Source organism: Chenopodium album, chromosome 20, assembly GCF_948465745.1.
Source record: "Chenopodium album chromosome 20, dcCheAlbu1.1, whole genome shotgun sequence".
Taxonomy (NCBI): domain Eukaryota; kingdom Viridiplantae; phylum Streptophyta; class Magnoliopsida; order Caryophyllales; family Amaranthaceae; genus Chenopodium; species Chenopodium album.
The window spans coordinates 9,649,264-9,672,727 of NC_137853.1; the positions used below are offsets into that span (position 1 = coordinate 9,649,264).

Here is a 23,464-nt window from a genome sequence, read left to right on the forward strand (position 1 = left end):
ATTGTCCCGAACCGAAATTGACCCGAAAATTGGTCCTAAAAACTGACATGACCCAAATTGACCCGTCTTGAACCTGACCCAAATATTTGCTGACTCGATATTGACTCGACCTGAATGACCCGTTTTCCAGGTTTAACCTAAACTGATTCGACTCTAATTTGACCCAACAATTGGACCTGAAAAGTTGACCCAACCTGTATCCGACCCAAATATTTGTTGACCCAACCCAAATCAGACCTGAACGACCTATTTGCACTGACCAACCGAATTTTGATCACCTCTACTTTTAAATACTCCCTTCGATTTTTAAAATACTTGCTCCATTTCTCCATGCGCGGAGTTTAGGAGAATTTGGAAATTGTATTAAAATATGGAAATAGTGGGGTTGATGGAAGGTAAATTAGAGGAACTCCAATGACAAGCTAATTTGACAATTAGCTTGCCATGCCACATAGGCTTTTAAGCTAATTATCATTTTAGCTACCTTTTGCTCCAATGGCTAGCTATTAGTTTAGTAGTAGTTGTTGGATAGAAAATACATGGAAAGGGCTTAATTGGTGCAATGAGCATTTTATTTTGGAAAGTTTAATTCCCAAGCAAATTAGCTTGGAAGCCAAGCTAATTGAGTTTTCTAGCTCCAATGGTCAAGCTAGTAGCTAGGGAATTATTGAAATTGCAAGCAAGTCCCTAACTACAACCATTGGAGTTGCTCTTAGAGGAGGAAAAATCTAAAAATAATAAAATTGGGTCCAATAGTTGAGAAAAATGAATTAAATATTATTAAAGCTTTCCAAATAAGGAAATGGAGCAAGTATTTAAAAGCGGCCGCAAAATGAGAGTGGAACAAGTATTTATAAATGGAGGGAATAAAAAATTAGGAGGATGAAGTTGGTGGGGATTGCCGTTTAATTGTTACCCCAGAAACTAGTGAAGGCGGGGAGAAAATTGAATTCGTTTCAGGTAATTTCTCTTCACAGTAGTAATTCTTTTCCTACTTCTTACTCTCTCTTCAACTTAACTATGGTGTCAAATTCAAATACTACGTATTTATCATCAATCTTTATTTTTTGCAATTTAATTTCCGTAACTAGTTTACTTAATTTGAAACGTAAGTTCATTTTAGCGATTAACCGCCTCAAATTCTGCATAATAAACATTGCAAATTTAGGGTTTTTGGAAATTTGAGAATGAATTTTCTTTAATTGTAAGTTGGAATTCAGCAATTATTGTGTAGGGTTAGCTCGTGGGTCAGAATAATGGAGAAATCAGTTGAAATTGCAATTCCTGGAATCAGACACTCCAATTTGAAGAAATCATTTAAGCATTGTTTAGGTTTTCTGCTTACGGCTTTTCCTTTCGAGGTGATTTTTAATTAATTAGAGCTCTTTTGCTTTTTAATTTTCTGTTTTTGATTGTGTATACTGTTTTACGAGTTCGAGTTCGATTTCAAGTTCGTATTGTTTTGATTGATGTTGTAATTTGAATTTGTAACGTGACAACTAATTCCGGAGTTAGAGATGGAGTTCAGTATCGTTTGTATATGTTATATGTATGATGTTTCAAATTTAAGTTGTGTAATGGTAAATTTATTTAATTTTGGTTTATTTTTAGGATTTTTGTAGAGCATTTCCAAGGTTCACCGGAGCAGAGCACGATCGGCTTTATCAGCTATATATTCAGGTAATTTTCTCAACATTGTATTATTAGGTTGTAATGTACTCTGTTTGTTGCAATTTATATGTATAGTGGTAAATTGAAATGTATAATACAGCGAGAAGTGTTATGAAGAATTTACTGACATGATTGATTGGCAGTGATTACTGCTTATTGCATATCAATTATTATGGAGTTCAAATGAGATCATAAAATACTTAGTGTCACATGACATAGTTTAGGTTAGAAAAAAGATGTCGGTTAGATCCTCCACGTGAATGAACTTGATTAGCAATTTGCCGGGAAATTTAGTTCTGTTGGAAATTTGGCATACTACTTGCAGCACAGGCTCCTTCATTTTAGTTCTTCCATAGCACCTAGGTGATATCGCAAGTCCAGTCAAATCAATTGTGCGATCTTCATAAATCTGCTGATGGTAGCATTGATTGGCGTTGCATAACTTACTCCAAATTAGGACATGTTTACTTGTAGTTGCTGGAATGCGATGGATGATGTGCCTGGTTTTATAATCTGAGAAAATGTTGCAGGAGTCACTAAAGGGTATCAGTTCGGTGTCAATGTGATTTATGTACTAATAATAATTTGGTTTAGTGTTTTTTGAGGATCCTCTATAATAATGGAAGACCTGCATTGTTAATTGTGACTTCAGGTTTAGCATCTACTAAGACTATTATTACAACTTTGCATTTGTTTGTCCCTGATATTTTCTGTGATTCATTTGACGTCAAACATGTGGTGACTGTAGCCTGTAGTGGCTCCTCAACTTTTTGAAATTGAGCTTTGTATATTGGTGCCCTGTTAGATTATTGTATCTAGTCAAAAGGAATTTTGTTTACTTTTTGCTACTTAAAGGCTTTTGGAGAATCTAAGGAGTACTGGAGTGAGAAAACGAAGCTGCAAATAATCAATTTGTCATCTTCTTTGCACCATATTATCGAATTGTGCCATAAGCTTTCTTTAGGCAGCTTTACTTATTGTATAACATCTGGCCCTCTTTTTATTGGTTGTTGGAGGCTACTTCTGAAGTTCATAACTCTCTAAGAGACTAGAAAGAACATAGTAGCACAGGTGTGTAAATCTGTGAGTAAACCCATGCTTCACTAGGATGTCAACTTAGCCCTTAGATCAGGAACATGCTCATTAGAGGTTTATGGTTTACACTTTCTATTGTATTTCTATCCATAGGATTGGATACTGATTACTACATATTTGAATCACATGATATTAAATCAAAATCTTGTTTACTAGAATACTAGTGCAAAGGAAAAGGAAACAATCAAACTTCATAAGTAAGCTTACTCAGCAACAGCGCCAAAGTACAATTGATTGCCCTTCTGCGCAAATAGCTAACTCTAATATCAGTTGAATTGCTGTTCTATCTGGTCCCTAATTGGCTTTGCCTCCACAAACATGTCTGGTGGACTCTAGTCTCAAATTTGTTGCAATTTAGTGCTCAAGTCATTTGCTAGGACAACCCAATCTCGTCTCTTACAATTAGTGAAAGTTTACATGGCCCTTTAGCTTCCTGAAATCCCCTAACATGTGAAATCAAATCAAGTACTTTTTAGAGGAATAGCAGAAAAGTTGTAAAAGGTTTAGCTGTCAATCAACGTCGACCCACAAACGATGGTTCAATATCCGCATAACAATTATTAAATAGTAAATACAATTTGGTTCTAAATAAAGTTTTCATTCTATGAGTGAGTGTCACTAAGCAGAATATCTCAATATTAGAGTGACATTTTATGCTGTATAATATACCTCAAATATAGAATGCATAATTTACATGTATGTGACATTTTTGTTTACTGGAAGAAAACACAATATGGTTTAAAATGAATTGGCTTAGTCCTCTATTATTCCTTAAGCTAGATTGAGCTGGCTGACTTTCATATTCACTCTCTCTCTCTCTCTCTCTCTCTCTCTCTTTTTAACAGGTCATTACATCACTACATGAAAATATGCAGGTATTGTTTTTTTGCTCATTTCTTCTTCAATTGTTTTATTTGCAGTTCCATTTTATTTCACGTGCAAATCATTTACTTTACTGTCCCAAATCTCCCAATAATGAAACTGACTTCTTTTTTTATTTTATTTTATTTTTCCTTTCATGCTTCAGTATAAGAGTGGTATTCCTTTCTGAGTAGGAAAGATTTCTGCTTTTCAATCTCTCTCTTCTTCTTTAATGATCTTGCTAAATAACAATTTTTCAATGGGAGTTCGGCACAAAATGGTATGAAAATGGATTTTCTAAGGACAAATGGAATTTTTTTTAATTAATTTATTTTATTTAAGCTCATCATCTTCCCTTTTATGCTTGTTAAATTGCAAGCCTTATGGATGAAATTGAAATTTTTCCCAACTTGGAAACATATTTTACATAAGCAAGAGGAGTAGAGGCTCTAGAGGGCATGGCTCTTATTACTCAGAAGGCCAAAAGAATTTTTTTGCTTAGAGAATGCTAAAACAAAAAATCAGCAGCTCTCCTTTTTGTAACTGTTTCACTGTTTTTAAAGTATTCTTTTCCACCACACTCTTGCAAACATGCATTCATTAATTTGAATTTTTTCTTCTGCTCAATATTCTAACTATTTCAACAAGATTGATAAATTTGATTCTTGGTCCATGATGGCCTTCTTATTGAATTTAACTAAAGATTTCTCTTTAAATGGAAAAGGAGTGCCCTTTGATCCTTCACTTTTCCACTATGCCTTGGATTGTATCAATGTCTCCAAGATTGCATTATTTGATTCATTCTAGTTATGTCTCTGTCTCTTTATCCCCCATATGCTTTCTTACTTGATTCTGATTCAAAAATTTACATCCTTCCTCACCTTTTTTTTTTTCCTCCCAAAGAAATAGAATCTAACAAATATTTTTTTCAATTATGCAATAAGCTTGTGCATTATTTTAATTCATCTACCTATGTTTATCAATTTTCTTTCTCTAGTTAACCTCCCTTCTCTCCCCCCTTTCCCTCAAGATACTATGTTTTCTCATCAAATCAATAGCATGTTGGTCTCTAAATGGTTGCCATACTAATGTATTCTCCTTCCATCCCATAACATTTTGAGCACTTGTTTTTTCTATCTGTCTCATAATAGTTTCAACCCTTACTTTTGCGGTCCTAGTGTCCTAACACTTATATGTTATTTTCCTTTTTGGACCAACCATCTCCTTTTACATCTACTTTTCCATTATAAAAAGAATTTGATTATCCCACTGTCTCCTATCATATCAACAGTTTCATGAAAATAACAATAGATAAGGCAACCACAACTGCTCTCCTAAAACTTGATGCATTGATAAGTGTTTGAACTATTATGTGATTGAGGACTATTTAAATTATTAAGCCATGTGCATCTATAAGTACTCTGGAAATCTGGAAACTGGAAACCCTCTCTATGCATTTGGTTTAGTGTTGGAAGTTTTGTGTGAAACATCTCAAGCTTCTGTTGATATTAGTTTAAATGTTGCACTTTTTCAGGATGAGTTCGATTTAATATGTCATGAAACACAGGTATGCTTTATAATATCTTTTAAATTTAATAGCTATTGCCAAACTAATTACAACAAAGCTTGCATTGTCGATAGCTGATTGATAAATACTTACAATGAGTTATTGCTCTCATTTGGCTGATTGATACAATAGAGAGCATGATGGTGATGTCTTTCACAAACAACTGGTACAGAGCCTATGTGATAAGAGACCAGGAATTTCCTGTGATTTTTTTTTTTTTTTTTTTTTGTTGTTGTTGTTGTTGTTGTTGTTATATTGCTGTGCTTATTGAAATCTCTGTGGACTAAGTCTACTTTGATGAACTAGCAATATTCTCCTTTCTAACAGTTTTTTTCTAATTGAGCCTTGAAACTAAATTATGTTTGCAATCAACTACTCCGTATACCTTAATTATAATCTGCTTACTCTTTTTTAGGGGAGGTGTTGGAGAGGGGGTTCAACCACGGGGAGTTTTTTTTTTTTTTTTTTTTTTTTTTTTTTTTTTTTTTTTTGTGTGGAGTTGAAAAGCCAAAGTTTAGAATCAACATTAAGAGTGATGGGTGGACAGTAGGTTTACTTTGTGTTTCATTAGACAGTATCCTCAAGGATAGGATTTAATGTTTAGAAACTCCAAATTAGATTCAAGCACTTAAATTTTTCAGAAATAGCCATTTGGTCTCTTGGATCCACACTTGTACAGGTCCTTGTTCTCAAGTCCTAATACTTAATCAAGATGGGAGGTTGTGTTTCATGTCTACCCTAATTTTCCTTCTATTAATAAATCTTAAATTGAAGAAACAACTAGTCCCTGTGGTACATTAAAAAAAGAACAGCTTTTGCCAATGAGCAACTCTCATGGCAGTTGGCTTTACCATTGCTTCCACAGCATCTGTATTAGTGCAACATGAATTTACATGCTTCCTTTGATCTGCACTTCTGCAGGTGGGTACCACTTTGGACACTGTTGAGCACCTTGTGGAGCAGCAAAGTCTGGATCCTTTGTTTTCAAAGAAGTATGCATTTCTAAGAAACGATTTATCTTATGAGCTCTTAATGGTCAATCTTATACAATTTTTCTAGTGTTTATAACTACACTTTGTCACTTTGAGATCATGAGACATTGTGTAGACTTTTTCTAAGGGTGTGAGCTTGATAATTATCCAGTGTCACTCTTGATGTTGTCCTATTGGTTATAAATTTATAACAGACTGGGTTTTTAGGTCTACTCAGGTCTTAGGTAGCTTACACTGTTACAAGTGTATAGGAGGCTTAACTAAGTAGAATCTCCAGTTATCCAGTTTAGAAGTACCCAAAAAAAAAAAAGGTGAGGGAAGGAAAGCCTTATCTGGTTTTTATTTTCTCATAGATATATTTTAATTGGCCTGCTATGATCTCTGTGGATACTCATTGCCAAATCTTGTTCCAGAGGACAATATGGTTAAAGTAGTGGATTAGAGTTCATCTATTTCCTAACTTGCTTTGCCACAAGAGAGAGAGCTGGTATACGGTATAAAAGAGGAGTGAGAAGATGATGAATTGAGGAGGCATGTGGTTAGATGATAAAATATTAAAATCCAAATGGTATCCTTGAAGACTTGAATTCCATAAACGTGGCACTCTTCCATTTGTAATCTAATGGAGTTGGTTGATGATATCTCTTTTTTATTATTTAAAATCAATTTGATAATTATTTACCAAGCTCTTTCATTATGATCTTTCTAATGAAATGCATTTGAATCTATGACTATACGACTGCGTATTGACCAACTTTGGGTTGGGGCTAAGAGTGAGAAAATGAACATTGTGAAGTTCATATTTTCGCAATAATGAGGAAGAGTGGTAGAAGAAATAAGCAAGTGATAAAATTAGAGCATTGAGAGTAGAGACAAAGACATTGGTTAATATAGTTTTTATTTTTAGTATTGTAGAGTTTCAAACTTTCATGAGTAGGTTTTCATCATTTGGGGAAAGATAAATATTCACACACTTCACATTCACGTGGATGAACAAAAGAATTATGTTCGGGAAAAGGACGTGTTTGGAGTTTTTTTTTTCCTTCTTATGGGGCTAGTTATTTAGGAGATCTTTCAACCTTTGTAGATTGTTTTCCTTTCCTTTGTATATTGTAGTTAAGATAGTGTCAATTTAGTCATCATTGGCTTATTATGTGGCTTAATCAATTAATCAATCAAAGCCTTAATCCCTTAAGTGGGGTCGGCTACATGAACCAAAAGTGATAATTCCGTATAGTCATCCACAAAAATTAAATTTATGTGGCTTAGGCTATTAAATAAATTTTGTGGAACTTTGTAAAGTACTTAATTTTGTGCAGAGGGTTGGGGGTGGGGGGTGGGGGAGGAGGGGATTTAAGGGGTTGCGTTGTCCCTGTATGCTTCTGACAATGGTGTATGACCGCTTTTTCTCTCATGTGTTTACTGGACTATTGGTTTCTAATCTTCTATTCTAATTGAGAATTTGATTACCTTGTCTCCATCAACTCTAAGTGTGCAGGATTTATGCCTAGATGCTGGTTGTAAGCTATAACCTTAATCTGATATTAATTGTCATAGTACTGGTTTAAATGAATTATAGTGATTTTTTTTTGGTTTTTTTTAAAAGAAAGCTTTTTTTATTTTTATAGAAGCTGTGCTTGTCAGTTTGTGCTCCTTTTTAGGTATTTATTGTTCATGCATGCAGAACAAATGTAGTTCATCTCAAGCATGATCTTTTAGCTACAAAGGAGAATGAGGTCCATGCATTGGAGGGGTTGCTAGATAAGGTAAAATTCAAATTATTCTGAATTTTAAAAGGATATATAGCTTTTAATATTCTGTAAATGTGCACTTTTTTGTAGTGATTATTTGAGTGGTGGCTGACGTTACTAAACTTATCATGTCAATGCTATCATTTTGTTGTGTTGTTCAATTTTAAAGTAAAGTCGGACTTTTATTTAGGGATCAAGTCGGACTGCCCAATCTGAGGGTTATCAGCCCAAAATTAGGAAGGCACATCCCTCAACTCCCCTTGCACATTATTCCTCCTTTGATCTCCTTTGAGAAGTTGGAAGCTCATCTAACATTTGACACAAGGCTCCTTGGTATATTTGTCCTTGAGCATGTCATATTTGGTGTCGTTGAAGGCTTGAAGCCGATTTTTCCTTAGATTTTAAGTAGTGACACTTAGGGGGCATTTGGTTTGCACTTGGTAAAAGGGAATGAAATCAAGTGTAAGGAGTCAGCCTAAGCCCATAATTACTTATGCTCGCAGGAAGACAAAAAAGAATTCTTCGGCCTTGTACCTAAAAAATATTGAGGCAGTATTGGGAGAGATTCCTTCCTCTCGAAAGGAGATTACTCTGATTAGCAATACATCATATCATTAGCTTGGCTATTTCTCTATTGCGCTTGTGTGTGTTTTCCCTCTGTTCTGATCCTAGTTTTTAGCAAAGTGGTATCAGAGCCATCACGATCCTCGCCGGAGAAGACGATGGCTCGCTTGACTCTTGATTAACGTCAGGATTTGCTGGAGCAGAAGATTGCTGAGGTGCCTACACGTGTAGCTTAGGAGAACCCTACGGCACTAGCGGCGTTCAAAACGGACCTCAGTAGGAGGAATTCCGATAGGAAAATCACTCGTTAATGATGAATGGGCCACCGCATCAGTGGGACAACCCATTCTCCGTGCAACCGCATCTGAACTATGATGAAGGTGGTTTTCAAGGAGGACAGTAGAAGTAGAAATTGCGGAAGCTCAATTTACCTCTCTTTGACGATACTAACCATCTAAGCGATTCTTCCATTTCTATCGGTGCAACGAGGAAGATCAACTAGAAGTTGCCGTTGTTGCTATCGATGGTATCAATGGGAGCACCATCGTCACCCATTGCTTATGTGGGATACGCTGAAGAAATTGATACTCCTGCGATTCAGGACCACCGCAACCAGCACGTTGCATGAGCAGTGGCTAGCCCATCAGCAGACCGGCACGGTGACCGAATATTGACGCCGCTTCATTGTGTTACTAGCTCCTCAGGAAATTACGAAGGGCCAATATATAAATGGCTTGAAGGAAGAAATACAGGTCGAGGTTCGATCCGGTTACTTTGGACAAGGCCATGGAGTTCTCTATGCGGGTTGAAGCTCAGTCCACTTGGAAAACCCCATACCCGAATTGCCGCTTTGCCCACTATTTATTACCTAAAATAATATGACCTTAACCACAAACCCAAATCTACACACTACCAACCAGCCTTACCCAAATCGTACCACCTACAACAACCACAAAAACTCCGGGGAAATAAGGCGGCTATCAAAGTCCAGGAGAAAAGGGAACAAGGATTATGTTTCTAATATTATGAGAAGTGGAATGTTAACCACCGTTGTCGTCAGGAGCTTACCGTCAATGACGATGAGGAGGAAAAGGGCGACATAGGTGAACTCGCTGCTGTCAAAATTACTGGACCCACACCACCTCCGATTACCCTAACTCTTGAACTAAGCCCAGAAGTTGGCATTACCAGCCCAAAGACCATGCGCATGGTGGGTACCATTAACGGGAGCAAGGTGGTAGTGATGGTGGACCCAGGAGCTACCCATAATTTCATCTCTTTCGCAGCGGCACGCCACTTGCAAGTGCCGATCACTGATTCGAAGAGTTTTGGTGTTACCTTGGAACCGGGGAAGCGGAAACAGGGAGAAGGGTTGAGCAAAGGAGTGTTATTTAGAGTTTCAAGGGGTCTCTGAGGACTTTCTCATACTGCCTCTGGGAAATTTAGATGTAATATTAGGTATCCAATGGCTCGAGAAATTGGATACCATAGCATTTCTCTCAGGGCAATGGTGAAAACCTTACAGAGAAAAGGACATGGAGCTCTACTAGAATTTAAATTTAACCAGCAGGAAGGTCAGCAAGAGAACGAGTCTCGGGTTCTAGCTGCACTCAAACCTCTCACTTGCGGGTTCTAGGAGGTGTTCCATATACTTGATGGACTACCCCTTCCTAGGGAGATTGAGCATGTCATAACCTTAAAGAGTTGGACTAACCCTACTAGTGTGCATCCATACCGGTGCTAGAAGGACGAGATTGAAAAGTTGGTTCAGGACATGATGCACAAACAGAGATTATACAACCTTGTACTAGTGCCTACTCTTAGTAAAGAAGAAGGATGGATCGTGGAGATTTTGTGTCGATTATAGGGCACTAAACAAGGAGACGATTCGTGGCAAATTTCCAATATCAGTGATCTTAGAGTTACTAGACAAACTCCACGGAGCAAGGGTATTCACCATACTGGACCTCATTCGAGTTAAGGAGGTGGATGTGCCAAAAACTGTATTTCGCACCCACGAAGGACATTATGAGTTTCTCGTGATGCCCTTCGGCCTTACGAATGCTCCCGCGATCTTCCAGTCCCTAATGAACGAGGTATTCAGGTCTCTGAAAAATCATTTTGGTTTTTTTTTTCTTTTTTATGATATACTCGTTTACAGTCGGTCCATGGAAGAGCATTACTTGCATTTACAGCAAGTCTTGCGAACATTAGCATCACACCAGTTATATGCTAACATAAAGAAGTGTGAAATTGGAAAGGAGAGGGTGACATATCTTGGGGGTGGAAGTTGATGCTTCAAAGGTTCAAGCGATGATCAATTGGCTTGTACCCTCGAATCTCAAAGAACTTCGTGGATTCTTAGGCCCTACCGGTTATTTCAGAAAATTCATTCAAGGATATCCATAATTGCACGGCCATTGACTCACTAGCTCAAAGGAGTGTTAGGGGTGGATGGCAGAAGCAACACAGGTTTTTGAGGCCTTAAAGAAAGCAATGACCAAGGCACCAATTCTTTTGTTATCGATGCATTTGGTAATAGGTTGGGGCAATGTTACTCTATGTTGCACCAATACGGGTACGGGGGCATATATGGGGACGGGAAACGGCAAATCTAAGAATTCCAGGGTACGGGGACAACTTTGGGGACGATGATTTTTTAAAATGTAAATTTATACATACATATATATATGTGTGTGTGTGTGTGTGTGTGTGTGTGTGTGTGTGTGTGTATACACATATATGTAGTGATATATATATACTCATATATATAGATATATATATGTATATATATACACATATATATATATATGTGTGTGTATATATATATATATATATAATATATATATATATATATATATATGCGCGTGTGTGTGTATACACATATACATGTCTGTATATGTATACACACATACATATGAAAAATTTAATGCAATAAAATAAAATGATAGTTCAAATAATTTAGTCCAATATTTAACATAACATTAAAAATAAAATAAAAATTCATTAAATCATAAAACATAAAAGCAAACCATGAAATTAGAAACATTAAAAAAATAGGAAAAAATAAAAGAAAAAGAAAATCAAAAGATCAGTAACATAAAACAAAATAAGTGTAAACAATAGTACAAGATTGAGCATTATCAAAGGCCCGTAGAGAAAAGAAGAAAAAACTCAAAGAGTGAGAAAGAGAAGAAGATAAGCATCGCCGCCGCAACAGCCTTTATAGCCTTCGATTGCCTCGCCGCCGCCCAAACTCTATTGCCGAGAGAAAGAGAGTTAGAAACCCTAATTTATGAGTTTTGAAGTGAGAAGTTGTGAATTGGAGGAAATGGGTCGTCATTCTCATTTCTCAATACAACTTGCATTTTTTTAAAATTTTAAAAGCCCAAAATTACCTTTGGGAACGGCGTTGAGCCTCACACGTGGCCCCTGAAACGTCCCTAATAAGTCAACGCGTCTCTGGGACGTCCCCGAGGCATATCCGTACCCGTAGCGTCCCGGGGACGGGGGACACCGGCTGGAAGGCGTCCTCGTGCAACATAGGTGCTACTACAAGGCATTCATCCTATAGCCTATTTCGAGTAAAGCCAATTTATGAGGAGTTATGGCGATCGTGTTTGCAATAGAAAAATGGCGGGAGACAATTTACAGTGCGTACTGACTAGAAGAGCTTAAAATTCTTGCTGGAGCAAAGGGAGGTAGGCCACGCTTTTAAAAAATGGGTAAGCAAGCTGTTAGGCTACACTTTTGACATACATTACAAGCCGCTAATAGGGTGGCTGATGCTTGTCTTAACACAACAATCCCCGGGAGTAGAATGTGTTGCTATGGTCACCTCGTGTGGAGTTAGTTGGGAATTGTCAAATCTTTTATCGATCAAGATGTCTGGTTATAGAAACTGATCTCTCAAACAATGGCGACCGATTCCTAAATGGTTTTTTTTAGGAAAATGGTGTGTTAAAATACAAAGGAGGGGTGGTCATCCGCTCATCCCTTAAAAAATCTGAGCTCACTGCTCGGTTGCTTAGGGAGTATCACGACTCTCCAGTGGGGGGTTGTCACGGTGAATGACGGGGGCTAGTGCCTCCGCCACCGATGTGGCCACAACCTCGTATCAGCCGCATGGCAAAGCCATGTTTCGTCCCAAGTACGATCTTCCTCTCGTTGTGTTAGGTATGCCTAGTAACCCGTCGGTCCGGTCCCGCAAAGGCGGGGCACTCTAGTAACCTCTCTACCCTACCGTCGATGGGACCATAGGTACGAGAATGGCCCATGGAACCATTATTGTGTTTCTGTCATTTGGGTGTTCACTAGAATCACTAAACCAAATCAATATAAGGCTCTTTAGGGGGTAGGTACTCACTCATGAGTTGGTGGCCAACCTTGGTTGGCTTCATGGCCATGGGCCATACGCGTAGCCTTGGACATAGGATTGCCTATGAGGGCTATAGCATGATGAGATTTGGCTAAGGGGTTGGCTTGTGCTACGGCTTGGTTCGAAACGGTGCACTATGGCTGAAACACGATGGCTAAGAATTACAAAGCTCCAGGAGTCTAAGCATAACTTATTGTGTGGTTGACATATGAGGTGAGCCCTATTTATAGGGATCACGAGTTGGGTAGTTACTTGACGGTTACTTTGATGGCGCAGTGGAGGACGTGGGTGACGGTTACCTCATCTAGTTGGGATCATGGGAAACAGTTACCACCCCGTGGTAATCACCGGCAGTTGAGATTAGAGCTGTCAAAAGCTGACCCGACCCGAAATTCCGACCCTAACCTATTAACCGACCTGTCTTGACCTGACCCGAACCCGACCTAAGCCGACCTGAAACCAACCCTAGACCCGAGTATTTGAGATCCGAACTCGAACATCAACCGACCTAGAGACGACCTTACCCGAATGTAATCCGTAAATTATTGACCTGAACCGAACCCGACCTGAAACGAAATTGACCTAAACCCGTTTTAACCCGTCAAAACCCGAATTCAACCTGACCTGTTCCTAACCCAACCTGCTACAAACCCGACTCGAATTTCAACCCGACCTGTTACAAACCCAACCCGACTTGTTATTGACCTAACCCAAATTCAACCCGACTTGTTATTGAATCAATATGTATAGGTCGTTATCTCATGTTGGTATTAGAACGGAAATTGAATCCTAACTCTATTCCTTCAATATTTTACTTTGAATTTTAAGAGGTTAGTTTCACAACATGTTTTTAGGGACGAATTTCAGAGACGAAACATGTTTTCCGCAAATTATTGACTTGAACCGAACCCGAGAATGACCCGACTTGGAAATGATTCGACTTGATTATAACCCGCAAATGATTGACTTGAATAGAACCCGACTTGAACCCGAGAATGACCCGACCTGATTATAACCCGTAAATAATTGACTTGAACCGAACCCGAGAACGACCCTAACTCGTTTAAACCCGTAAAGACCCAAATTTAACCCGACCTATTTTTCACTTGACCGGAATGTAACCCGACCCAAACCCGATAAGATGTAAGACCTGACGTGACCCGAGTCAAGCATGACCCAACCCGAACCCGACCCACATATGTTATGACATTAACCCGTATTGATCCGACCCGACCCGAGATGACTCGACTCACACTAACCCAACTCAAACCCGACCCGTTTACCAGAATTGACAGCTCTAGTTGAGATGCATGGCGATGACGTGGCATTCATCCTTTAAATTTAGGAGGGATGGTTAGTGGGGGAAGTGGGCGGTTATAGTTTCCACCCACAAAGCCCACTACTCCTACTGAAGTGGCAAACATGCATGCAAGACACCTGTGCAAAGTGACGGTTACTTGATAGTGGGTAGTTACCATGTAGTGGGCAGTTAACAAAGTAGTGGGAAGTTATTCCTATTTGGCCGGGATGTGGCCAACCCTTGAATAATAGTATAAATAGAGGACTTGCCCCATTCGTTGGGCATACACTCATTCGGGCTCTTTGCCTTGTATTGTACTCTCGTTCTCAAAGTAATAAGTAGTCTTTTGTTTGCCTTTGTTTATTTGTCTTGCTTTGTTTATCGTAGTAGGCTAGTCTAGGCTTGGTCTAGACGCCATCACGGGAACCTCCTTGGTCCCTAACTTAGAGAAAAAAAGTTAGTCCTTAAATTTTCCCGTGACAGGGCCATGCTGGAGATTTGAAGACATATCAACGCTTGGCAGCGCAATGGTATTGGTTGGGCATGAGGAAGGACGTGTCAAGCTATGTCAAGCAATGTCATGTGTGCCAACAAAACAAGGTATCAACTCTCTCTCCCTTGGGGTTGTTACAGCCGCTGCCATTCTGGATAGGGTGTGGGAAGACATATCCATGGACTTCATCGAAGGCTTGCCTAGGTCTTTGGGATGGGATTCGATTTTGGTAGTGGTTGATCAGCTCACGAAGTATGGGCATTTCATTCCGTTAAAACATCTCTATACAGCTCACGGGGTTGCCCAAAGTTTCATGAAGGAGATAGTGCGGCTCCACGGAATACCTTCTTCCATTGTCTCACATCGAGACAAGATCTTCCTTAGTGTGTTCTGGTCTGAATTGTTTAAGCTCCAGGGAACACACTTGCCACGAAGCACAACTTATCATCCCGAACTGATGGTCAACGGAGGTACTGAACAAAGTTGTGGAATCATATCTTCGTTGCTTTGTGAATGGGAAGCCTAGAAGTTGGGCCTCGTGGTTACCATGGGCTGATTATTGGTACAACACAACATTCCACACCGCTACAAATTGTGCACCCTTCAAGGCTTTGTACGGAAGGGACCCTCCCCATCTAGTGCGATTCACACCTGGAAGCACAAATGTGTTTGCATCAGAGGACCAGTTATTGGAGAGGGATGCTATATTGGATGAGCTACAATTCCACTTAACTCAAGCTCAGTGCTACATGAAGCAATATGAAGACAAGAGTAGGAGAGATGGCCATTTTCAGGAAGGGGACATGGTGTACCTGAAACTTCAGCCTTACAGGCAACAATCCCGGCAAAGAGAAAGAATGAGAAGCTCTCTCCACGGTTTTATGGGCCCTACACAGTGGTGCAAAGGATCAGGAAGGTAGGCTGCAATTACCAGCCTGTGTTCCATATCTCCCAGCTCAAGAAGGCAGTGGGAACAGAACGCACCCCACCCATCTTCCTCCCAGCTTACTTTAGATATGGTGCTCGAAGTTGAACCAGGATCCGTGCTTGGGATTAGGACTTCTCAGCAGGCCACAAAAGTTTTGATCAAATGGAAAGGGCTGCAAGAATTCGAGTCCACTTGGGAGCACTTTGATGAGATGGATTGCTGATTTCCCTCTTTCCACCTTGAGGACAAGGTGAAAGCACTTATGCTCGCAAGAAGACTAAAAAGAATTCTTTGATGCTGAGCTGGATCTGTTATGAGGTTGTTAGTGGGTTTTGGGGTAATGTAGTCATTTTGTAATTAGTTTGTTATTCCTTATGAGCTGTAAGAATTTGTTAGTAACTGATTATAAATAGAGGCCTTGTAGATGGTGATGATTATCCAGAAAAATATTGAGAGCAGTATTGGGAGAGATTCCTTCCTCTCGAAAGAAGGAGAGTTGAATTATTGATTACTTTGATTAGCAATACATCATATCATTAGCTTGGCTATTTCTCTATTGTGCTTGTGTGTTTTCCCTCTGTTCTGTAACTAGTTCCTAGCATCATGAAGGGAAAGGAAAGTAATATGGTGTATGGTCATATTCACCTATCTTCCTTCCTTCACCAATTTCCACCACACTCCCTCTCTCTTACCGTCGTTAGCACCATTCCCCTTGGCGTCGCCACCACCTGTCCCCTTTTCCTTTTCCCTTGCTGCAGCCGCCACCACCCCTAAATTGTTGCCACCCTTCCTACCGTTCTCTATGACCGTCACCCCTTTTTTAAAGTTTACCACCATGAATATGGTGAATTTAAGATTTTAAAGGTCAAATTCGAACATAAAAACTCTTGATATGGAATTTTCATGATCGTATTTTTAAAATCACAATTGATGATACGTTAAGAATTTTCCTTCTTTCGTGACTTTTTTTTTTCCAGATTTTAAGGGTTTATGGGTTTTTTTTCCCCTTATGTTTGGGCCTTTGGGGTGTTAGTGTTTTTGGCGGGTTAGGGCGGTGATATGAGGTTGGTGGTGGGTGGTGTTGATAAGGGTGGCTAAAGATGGTAGTTGGCCAAGTGCCCAAGCCGGGCCCATTGCTGAGCCTATTATACGTGTTAGACCTGGCAATCCTAGCTCAGACCCCGAGGATTCGACATGAACTGAAATTGATCTATAAACATCGACCTTTAAATGATCCAAAATCCGAACTGGACTTGACCGATACCTGACACGAAAATGGAGTTGACTCGATCCTAACTTGACACCCGAACCGACCCGAAGTTGACCCGACCCAAAATTGACCCAAAGTGTTTAACCCGAACGAACATGATGCCCGAAATTGACCCGAATAGACCCGATACTTGAAATGTCACAATCTAAAATTACCTTATAATTGAACTAAAAGTTTCTGGTGTCAAAACTAACTCAAATTGTTCATCTTTAACCGTAGGTAAGCTCATAAACCGAATTGATATTTCTTATTATGACAATAACAAAATATAAAATTATGGATTTGAGCTTGATCCACAAATGAAACCCAAACATAACCCGTCCTAATTTTGACCCGACCCGAAATCGACCTGACCCGAACTTGACTCGAGTCATACCAAAAACCCGAAATGACCCAACCCGTAACCGACCTGAATGTTAACAGACCCAAAATTGACCGGACTTGAACGACCCACTTGCCAGGTCTAATACGTGTCGTGCTAAAATTTTAAAAAGGATGGCTTATGCATGTCGTGTCGTGCTTGTGTAATTAAGCCAATTCTAACTTATTAAAGTATGTTTTATCTTGCCGTGTCTTGTTGCGCTTTCCGAAAAAACCTGGCCACTACCCAGGATACACACAGTAGAAATATGTCATGTGCGGCCCTTTTGCCTACCACGTGCCCATTTCGTGCTGGTCCATGTTTCATGGGCTACCCGGACTAGTGCCAATATCACCCCTGCATCGCAAATCCAATCACTTTTACTTTATTCATCTTTATTCTCTCTCTTACATCATCCACCTTTTTCTTATTCCCAATCAAATTTTCCAAACTTTGTTAAAAACAAGAGTTACAATAAGTGAGTTGAACTTTTGAAAACGGAGGTAGTATTATAATTAATGAATCTATAGCTGTGCACAATTACATTTCTCATGGTTTCACCTCATTAATGGCAATTTTAGGAATACAATCTTTAGTTTTTATGCCAGGGAATTTTGCTGTGATAGGCAGATCAAACATGGGTCCATGTATCCCATAAACTTGTTTCTATGTCCACTGTTCATTCATCCAACTTATATGTTGATTCATAGAAGTTCGAAATACAACTTTTGAACATGTCCTGCTCCAAGCTTTCAACAGCTATATGATAATAACAGCAAAGCCTGCATTAGCAGTAATTGTTGTGAGGGAGTTATCTATTTCAGTTTGTTATAGATTAGTCAGCTTGTCTGAGGAGTTGCAATTCAATACCTACATTGGGATTTAGTAGAGTTTATGTTCGGTAGGATGTTTTAATGGATGTTTGCACTGTGCACACACTGTCAAATTGTGTGATAAACTTTGAAAGCTGTATTAGAATTAGTTCGTTTGCACTTTGCAGCACCAAATGAGTGCATGACACTTATTCCTCCTGATTCTTCTTGTTTGTATTGTTATTGTTTCATTCATTTTCTCATCATTACAATCTTTTGTTCATCTCCTCTTTTTTCTTTTTCTTTTTTTTTTAAAAAAAAATATTTAAAATTATTATTTGTGTCTAGCCTTTGCATCTTGCAGTTTCACATATGATTTTGCCTCGTGTTTTCTATTATTTTGTTACTGTTCATTTTCTCAGCATAACAGTCTTATGTTCATCTCCTTTCTTTTTTTTTATTTTATTTATTTTATTTTTATTTCTTATCTCTAGCCTTTGCACCTTTTAGTTTCGCTTAAGACTTTGCCTCATGTTTTCTAAACGCAGCTACTCTTTTTTTTTTCTCTTTCTTTTTTTTTTCTTTCTTTTTTTTTTTTTTTTTTTTTTTTTTACTGATTCGAATAATAGTTAAAAAATATATATCTTGTAACCAGGTTGAAGATCAGAAACATAAAATCAAAGCGCAGATCAAACTTCTCAAAAAGAAACGTGAAGAGTCTGATGACACATCAGCCCCTAAAGAAACTATAGAAAAGGTGCACTTCTGAATTATTAACCTATCACTTTTATGCAAGTTTTATGTCATGCCACTAGAATTTGACAATTTGTTTGACAATTTGTAGAAATTTAATTGTATTATTTCATTTGGTATTTAATGTAAATGTGATAAATGCATATCATCATAATCATAATACAGAAGGGGGTTTAAGAGGCCATTTATGCTTTTGAGTGACCATTTAACTGACCATGTTAGAATTGCCCCTTATAAGTTTTAAAAAGACCATTGGCAACTCTTATTAGGGGTGTACAGATTAAGACCCGAACCTGGAACTAGACTGGAACCAAGACCGGTTATTAATGACAAAGTGGGAATTTGTTGCACAATAACAATTCTTGGACACCATAAACAGGCAGTTTTTGTTTGGAGAAAAGGGGGGTGGTGGTGGTGGTGGTGGTGGTGTAATTTACTACCTTATTTTTTTCATTCTGCATTTATGAAATGATTTTAGCTGATATATGATATTCTTAATAAGGAGGTTTCTACAAATTCGTTAGATATTAAACGACTTTCTGGCCAGTCATTTATGACATTCTTCTCTTAACCAGCATAGCAGCTTGAAGAACATAAATGATAATTTGAAACTGGAGAAAGTATTTCTGATGGAAGAAGTAAAACACAGGGAATGTTCCTCATGTAACATATTAAGGGGGTGTTTGGCTCACAAAATCTAGGTATTTGGTATGGGTTTAGAATGGTTTAAAGTCTTTAAACCCTTACCATGTGTTTGGTTGATGATTTTTATAAGTTAAACCCATACCTCAAACCTACAGATGTAATAGTCAGGTGAAAGACTGTGGACATTAGAAAGTTACAATTTATGTCTCTTATACTATGTATATGCCATAGATATCCTTAAGGAAAATAAACATGTAATAGTCAGGTGAATGAATGCAATTAATTTGAATTACTGGACAATACTGATTCATTTGCATAACCCAGCTGCCACATATAGACCAGATCCCTGATCTTGTTCTTTGCTTTGAGCCTTTAATTTATCATTGCTTCTGCTTCAATTTTTCCGTAGAATTTACTTTTTCGACCTGGTTCCTCTCTAACAGACTTTATTGTGCTGGTTTTTCTGTTATATTTCCTAGAGTGACATAACGTTTAATTAAATTTTGATGTTCCGTAACTTCTGTGATGATTGCAGTTGAGATCTATGATGGTTAGCTATGGGAGTTACAGTGACAAAGGGATTTCTGATCATAGATGAGGCGTGAAAGGAGCTTCTGACTTTTAAGTAGGCTTGTCTAACTAGTGCGTTGCAAAAATATACAATGATCTTTCTCGCATTTGTTATTGTTTTAGACTTTTAGTAGTTGCTTGGCTCAACAAACTAAATGGAATGGATTGGGAATACTATGCTAAATTTGTTTGGCTTAAACAGGATTGAATGTTTTAGTTAAAATTTGTACTACCTCCGTTACTGGTTTTGTGCAACGATTAGACATTTTCCCTCTCTACTTTATGTCAAATCGTTGCACATAACCTGTAACGGAGGTAGTATTTAGGATGGAATATATTTAGATTCTTAGAGGGTAAAGTGGGTATGAGATTGTAGGGGTTTGGAATGGGGAATACTAATGGTATGGGGTTACATAGCAAAGAGTGCTCCACCAAAAAAAAAAAAGCTCTTTCCCTATCAAAATGTACCTTGGTTTTATTTCTTATTCCAAATTCATACCATTCAATGTGAACCAAATGCATCTTTCCCTATCAAAATGTACTCTTTTTTGTAGCATATTAGTAGATTAGTTTCGTGCATTGCACAATTTAAATAGATTTAGTACTCTACATCGTATTTTTTTAAAGCGTGCATTATTCTTCATTTTTTTGAAAGAAGTATTTATTTAACTTTAGAACAAGTACTTTAGATGGAAATTTTTTTTATGTGAAGGGTTTTTTATAGCCAGACCGACACTTACAAACAATTCCTAGGAAAATTAGAATTTCAACACAAGTACAAATCACCTTAGAACTAGATACATCGCAAATTCGATCAACGATCACCTTAATCAAAACTTCATCTAAAGCAATACAATATGTGAGTTAACAATAATTCGGCTTGAGATCAACTAATGAATTATTGTTAAAGTGAAAATACTAATGTGCTTTTCTAGATAATTCCAGAGATTATAAAGCCATAAATTTTCAATCTTTAGCAGACAAACAAAAAAAGAAATTAACTTTAATAGAATAACCACTATCTCAAAGATGGGATCCATTTATTAAACGCAATTAAAAAGTTTTTTGATTACCGGTAAAAACACCGTTGGATGCCCCTACAAATATTCACAAACGAGACAAGAAGAAAAGAGATGAATAAAAAAGAGAAAAAAGGAGAAAAGTGAAGGAAAACCTTCAAAAATCAGATTAAAATCTAACAATGGAGGCTAGAAAAACCCTTTCAGGGGAGGGAGAAATCTTAGAGGGAACTAGAAAAACACTCCCTTAGGGCTTGTTCTCTTCAGCTTTAGTTTAGTTCAGTTTTTAATTTCCTTCTCTCATAAACAATTTTGTTCAGCTCGGTTTAGTTCAACTCAGTTCAGTTTAGTAAATGAGAACAGGTCCTTAGTTAACATGTGTATTAATAATGTTAGCTTCACCTATTTTAGTAATAGTTACTCATTATAGATACCAAGATAGTATAACCACCAGTCTCTCCAAACTTAAATACGTATATACTTTGTATTATTTTATTTCTAATAAAGGAAGGAAGTGGAATGAGGTAATATGGTAATGACTTGGGTAATAATTTAATCGACGATCATACATGTAAGACTAAAACAATGGTGATTTACAGCTATAGTGATGACGGTGTGAATGACGTACTGTGACTTGCTTATTAGCTTATACGATTTGACTTTAATTTGCACACAAAAAATCATTAAAATATTGATTAGCTTAACTAATATGTAGCGTATTTTGTCTATATTCTAGAATTAAGTCAATAAGCATTTTTTAATTAGTTGACATTTAGCATTTTGTATCAAAGAAGTTTATTCTCTTAAAAATTATATATTTATTCATCTAATACGTGAAAATTGTAAGCACAAACGTGAAGCAATGATCACAGGAAATTGATTAGTATTTGAACATTTTACATGTTCCACTCACTCCTATGATATTTGTATGTTATGAAGTATGACGTAATGAAGTCTCCTTTATACAAAGTTTATCCTAATATCCATGCATTTTCCTTTAATCAAATCTTCTATATTTTCTTATCATAGTGTTGATAAATATCACATCGATCTTTCATGGTAACTCACAGAGTATATTAACCAATCTCGAGTTTTAACTATAAATTTAAATTTTTGGTTAATTTGGTCCTTAATCATGGTATTATAGCCAATGCGACACAAGGATCATAAGTTCAAATCTCATACACCCTCACCTTTCAAGTAAAATATTAAGCTTCAAAAAAAAAAAAAAAAAACAGCGGCGAGTGTGGTGAGGTCCATGCTTCATCCATACTTTAAACTCAATAAACTCTCATGTAAAGGGACGTAATAGTATATATAAAATAATCATCACTTTAATCGTACCACAAAGTTAAACTGATCGTTGAATTTATTCACTGACAATAACGATCGTCTCATAACGACCTCAATGTATAAGTTCAAACCTACTAGGGTCTAGGGATTTTTGGAACCTTTTCTCATACTTCACTCTAACCACCCCCCCCCCCCCCAACCCCCACATCCAAGGAACCAATAAATATGATTACACGTCTAGTTGAGTCATTAATCTTTTCTCATCAAAAGATATAGTAGCGAATCATATACATGATCCAATTGTAGATAATTAATAAAGCAATCATTGTAGAAGACACTTATACATCAAACTTGCTTGGTAGAGTTTGGTGATAAACTTACCTTGTAATTTTGAGGTCACAAACTCGAATAATATTAGCTTACATTTGCTTAAAACCAAGGGGATTTCACCCTAACGGGTTTTCAAAGAAAAAAAAAATAAAAACCAAGGGGATTCCTTACCTCCTCCCTCTAATTAAGTGTTTGACCAATCTCGCAATCTAGATCATTAATGAGAGGTATAATCAATAATTCCATATTTTTTATTTTTAAGTTTACATCCTCTTCACTTATCTTACTCTAATTCACTTTTTTCATAAAAATTACAATTATTCTTAAAGCTAGTGCTAGTACACCCAATAAAAGTGAGTGATATTATTAGTTGAATCCCTAGAATTATTCAAGTGAAGTTGTTATAGAGATTCATAGATAGTCTATATATAAGAACATTCCTAGAAGTATCCTTTTTTAACCTTTGCTATTGTTTATGATAATATTATTGCCTTTAAAAGTCAACGGTATGGGGGGCATTAGCCGCAACACATAGTGTTAATAAAAATAATAATTAGCTATAAGAGTTGTCGATTTGACTTGTAATTTGTAAATATGTTATGATTTTGTCAATGCTTTAGTATTTTATATCAAATATCAATTTTGTTTTTAAGGGCAACGATTAGAGTTAACAATAAAAAAATAATTAAGTGATGTTTGATTGAGGAATCCATTGTAGTAAAGAAATACGCAATGATTTTACGATTCATTTGTCCTCTTGATACTTCTTCAACTTGTTATCTCTTTCATAGGATGATTGATTACATCTCCA

At 37.4% G+C, this 23,464-nt stretch overlaps 1 protein-coding gene across 3 annotated transcripts; it reads left to right on the forward strand.

Moving 5' to 3' along the window:
• The first annotated feature begins 871 nt into the window (after nucleotides 1-871).
• LOC145598740 (uncharacterized) lies at nucleotides 872-20,485 on the forward strand. Of its 3 annotated transcripts, none has more exons than XM_081655126.1 (9): nucleotides 872-960; nucleotides 1,221-1,361; nucleotides 1,612-1,680; nucleotides 3,612-3,641; nucleotides 5,162-5,194; nucleotides 6,116-6,186; nucleotides 7,871-7,952; nucleotides 18,699-18,800; nucleotides 19,977-20,485. In XM_081655126.1, the coding sequence occupies exons 2-9, from the start codon at nucleotides 1,257-1,259 to the stop codon at nucleotides 20,037-20,039; spliced, it is 555 nt and encodes a 184-aa protein (XP_081511252.1). In that variant the 5' UTR covers nucleotides 872-960; nucleotides 1,221-1,256; the 3' UTR covers nucleotides 20,040-20,485. The 3 variants fall into 3 exon arrangements, with proteins under 3 accessions (XP_081511252.1, XP_081511253.1, XP_081511254.1); XM_081655127.1 differs by lacking the exon at nucleotides 872-960 and adding an exon at nucleotides 1,000-1,108; XM_081655128.1 differs by lacking the exon at nucleotides 872-960 and having other exon boundaries at nucleotides 1,179-1,361.
• Nucleotides 20,486-23,464: the final 2,979 nt, after the last annotated feature.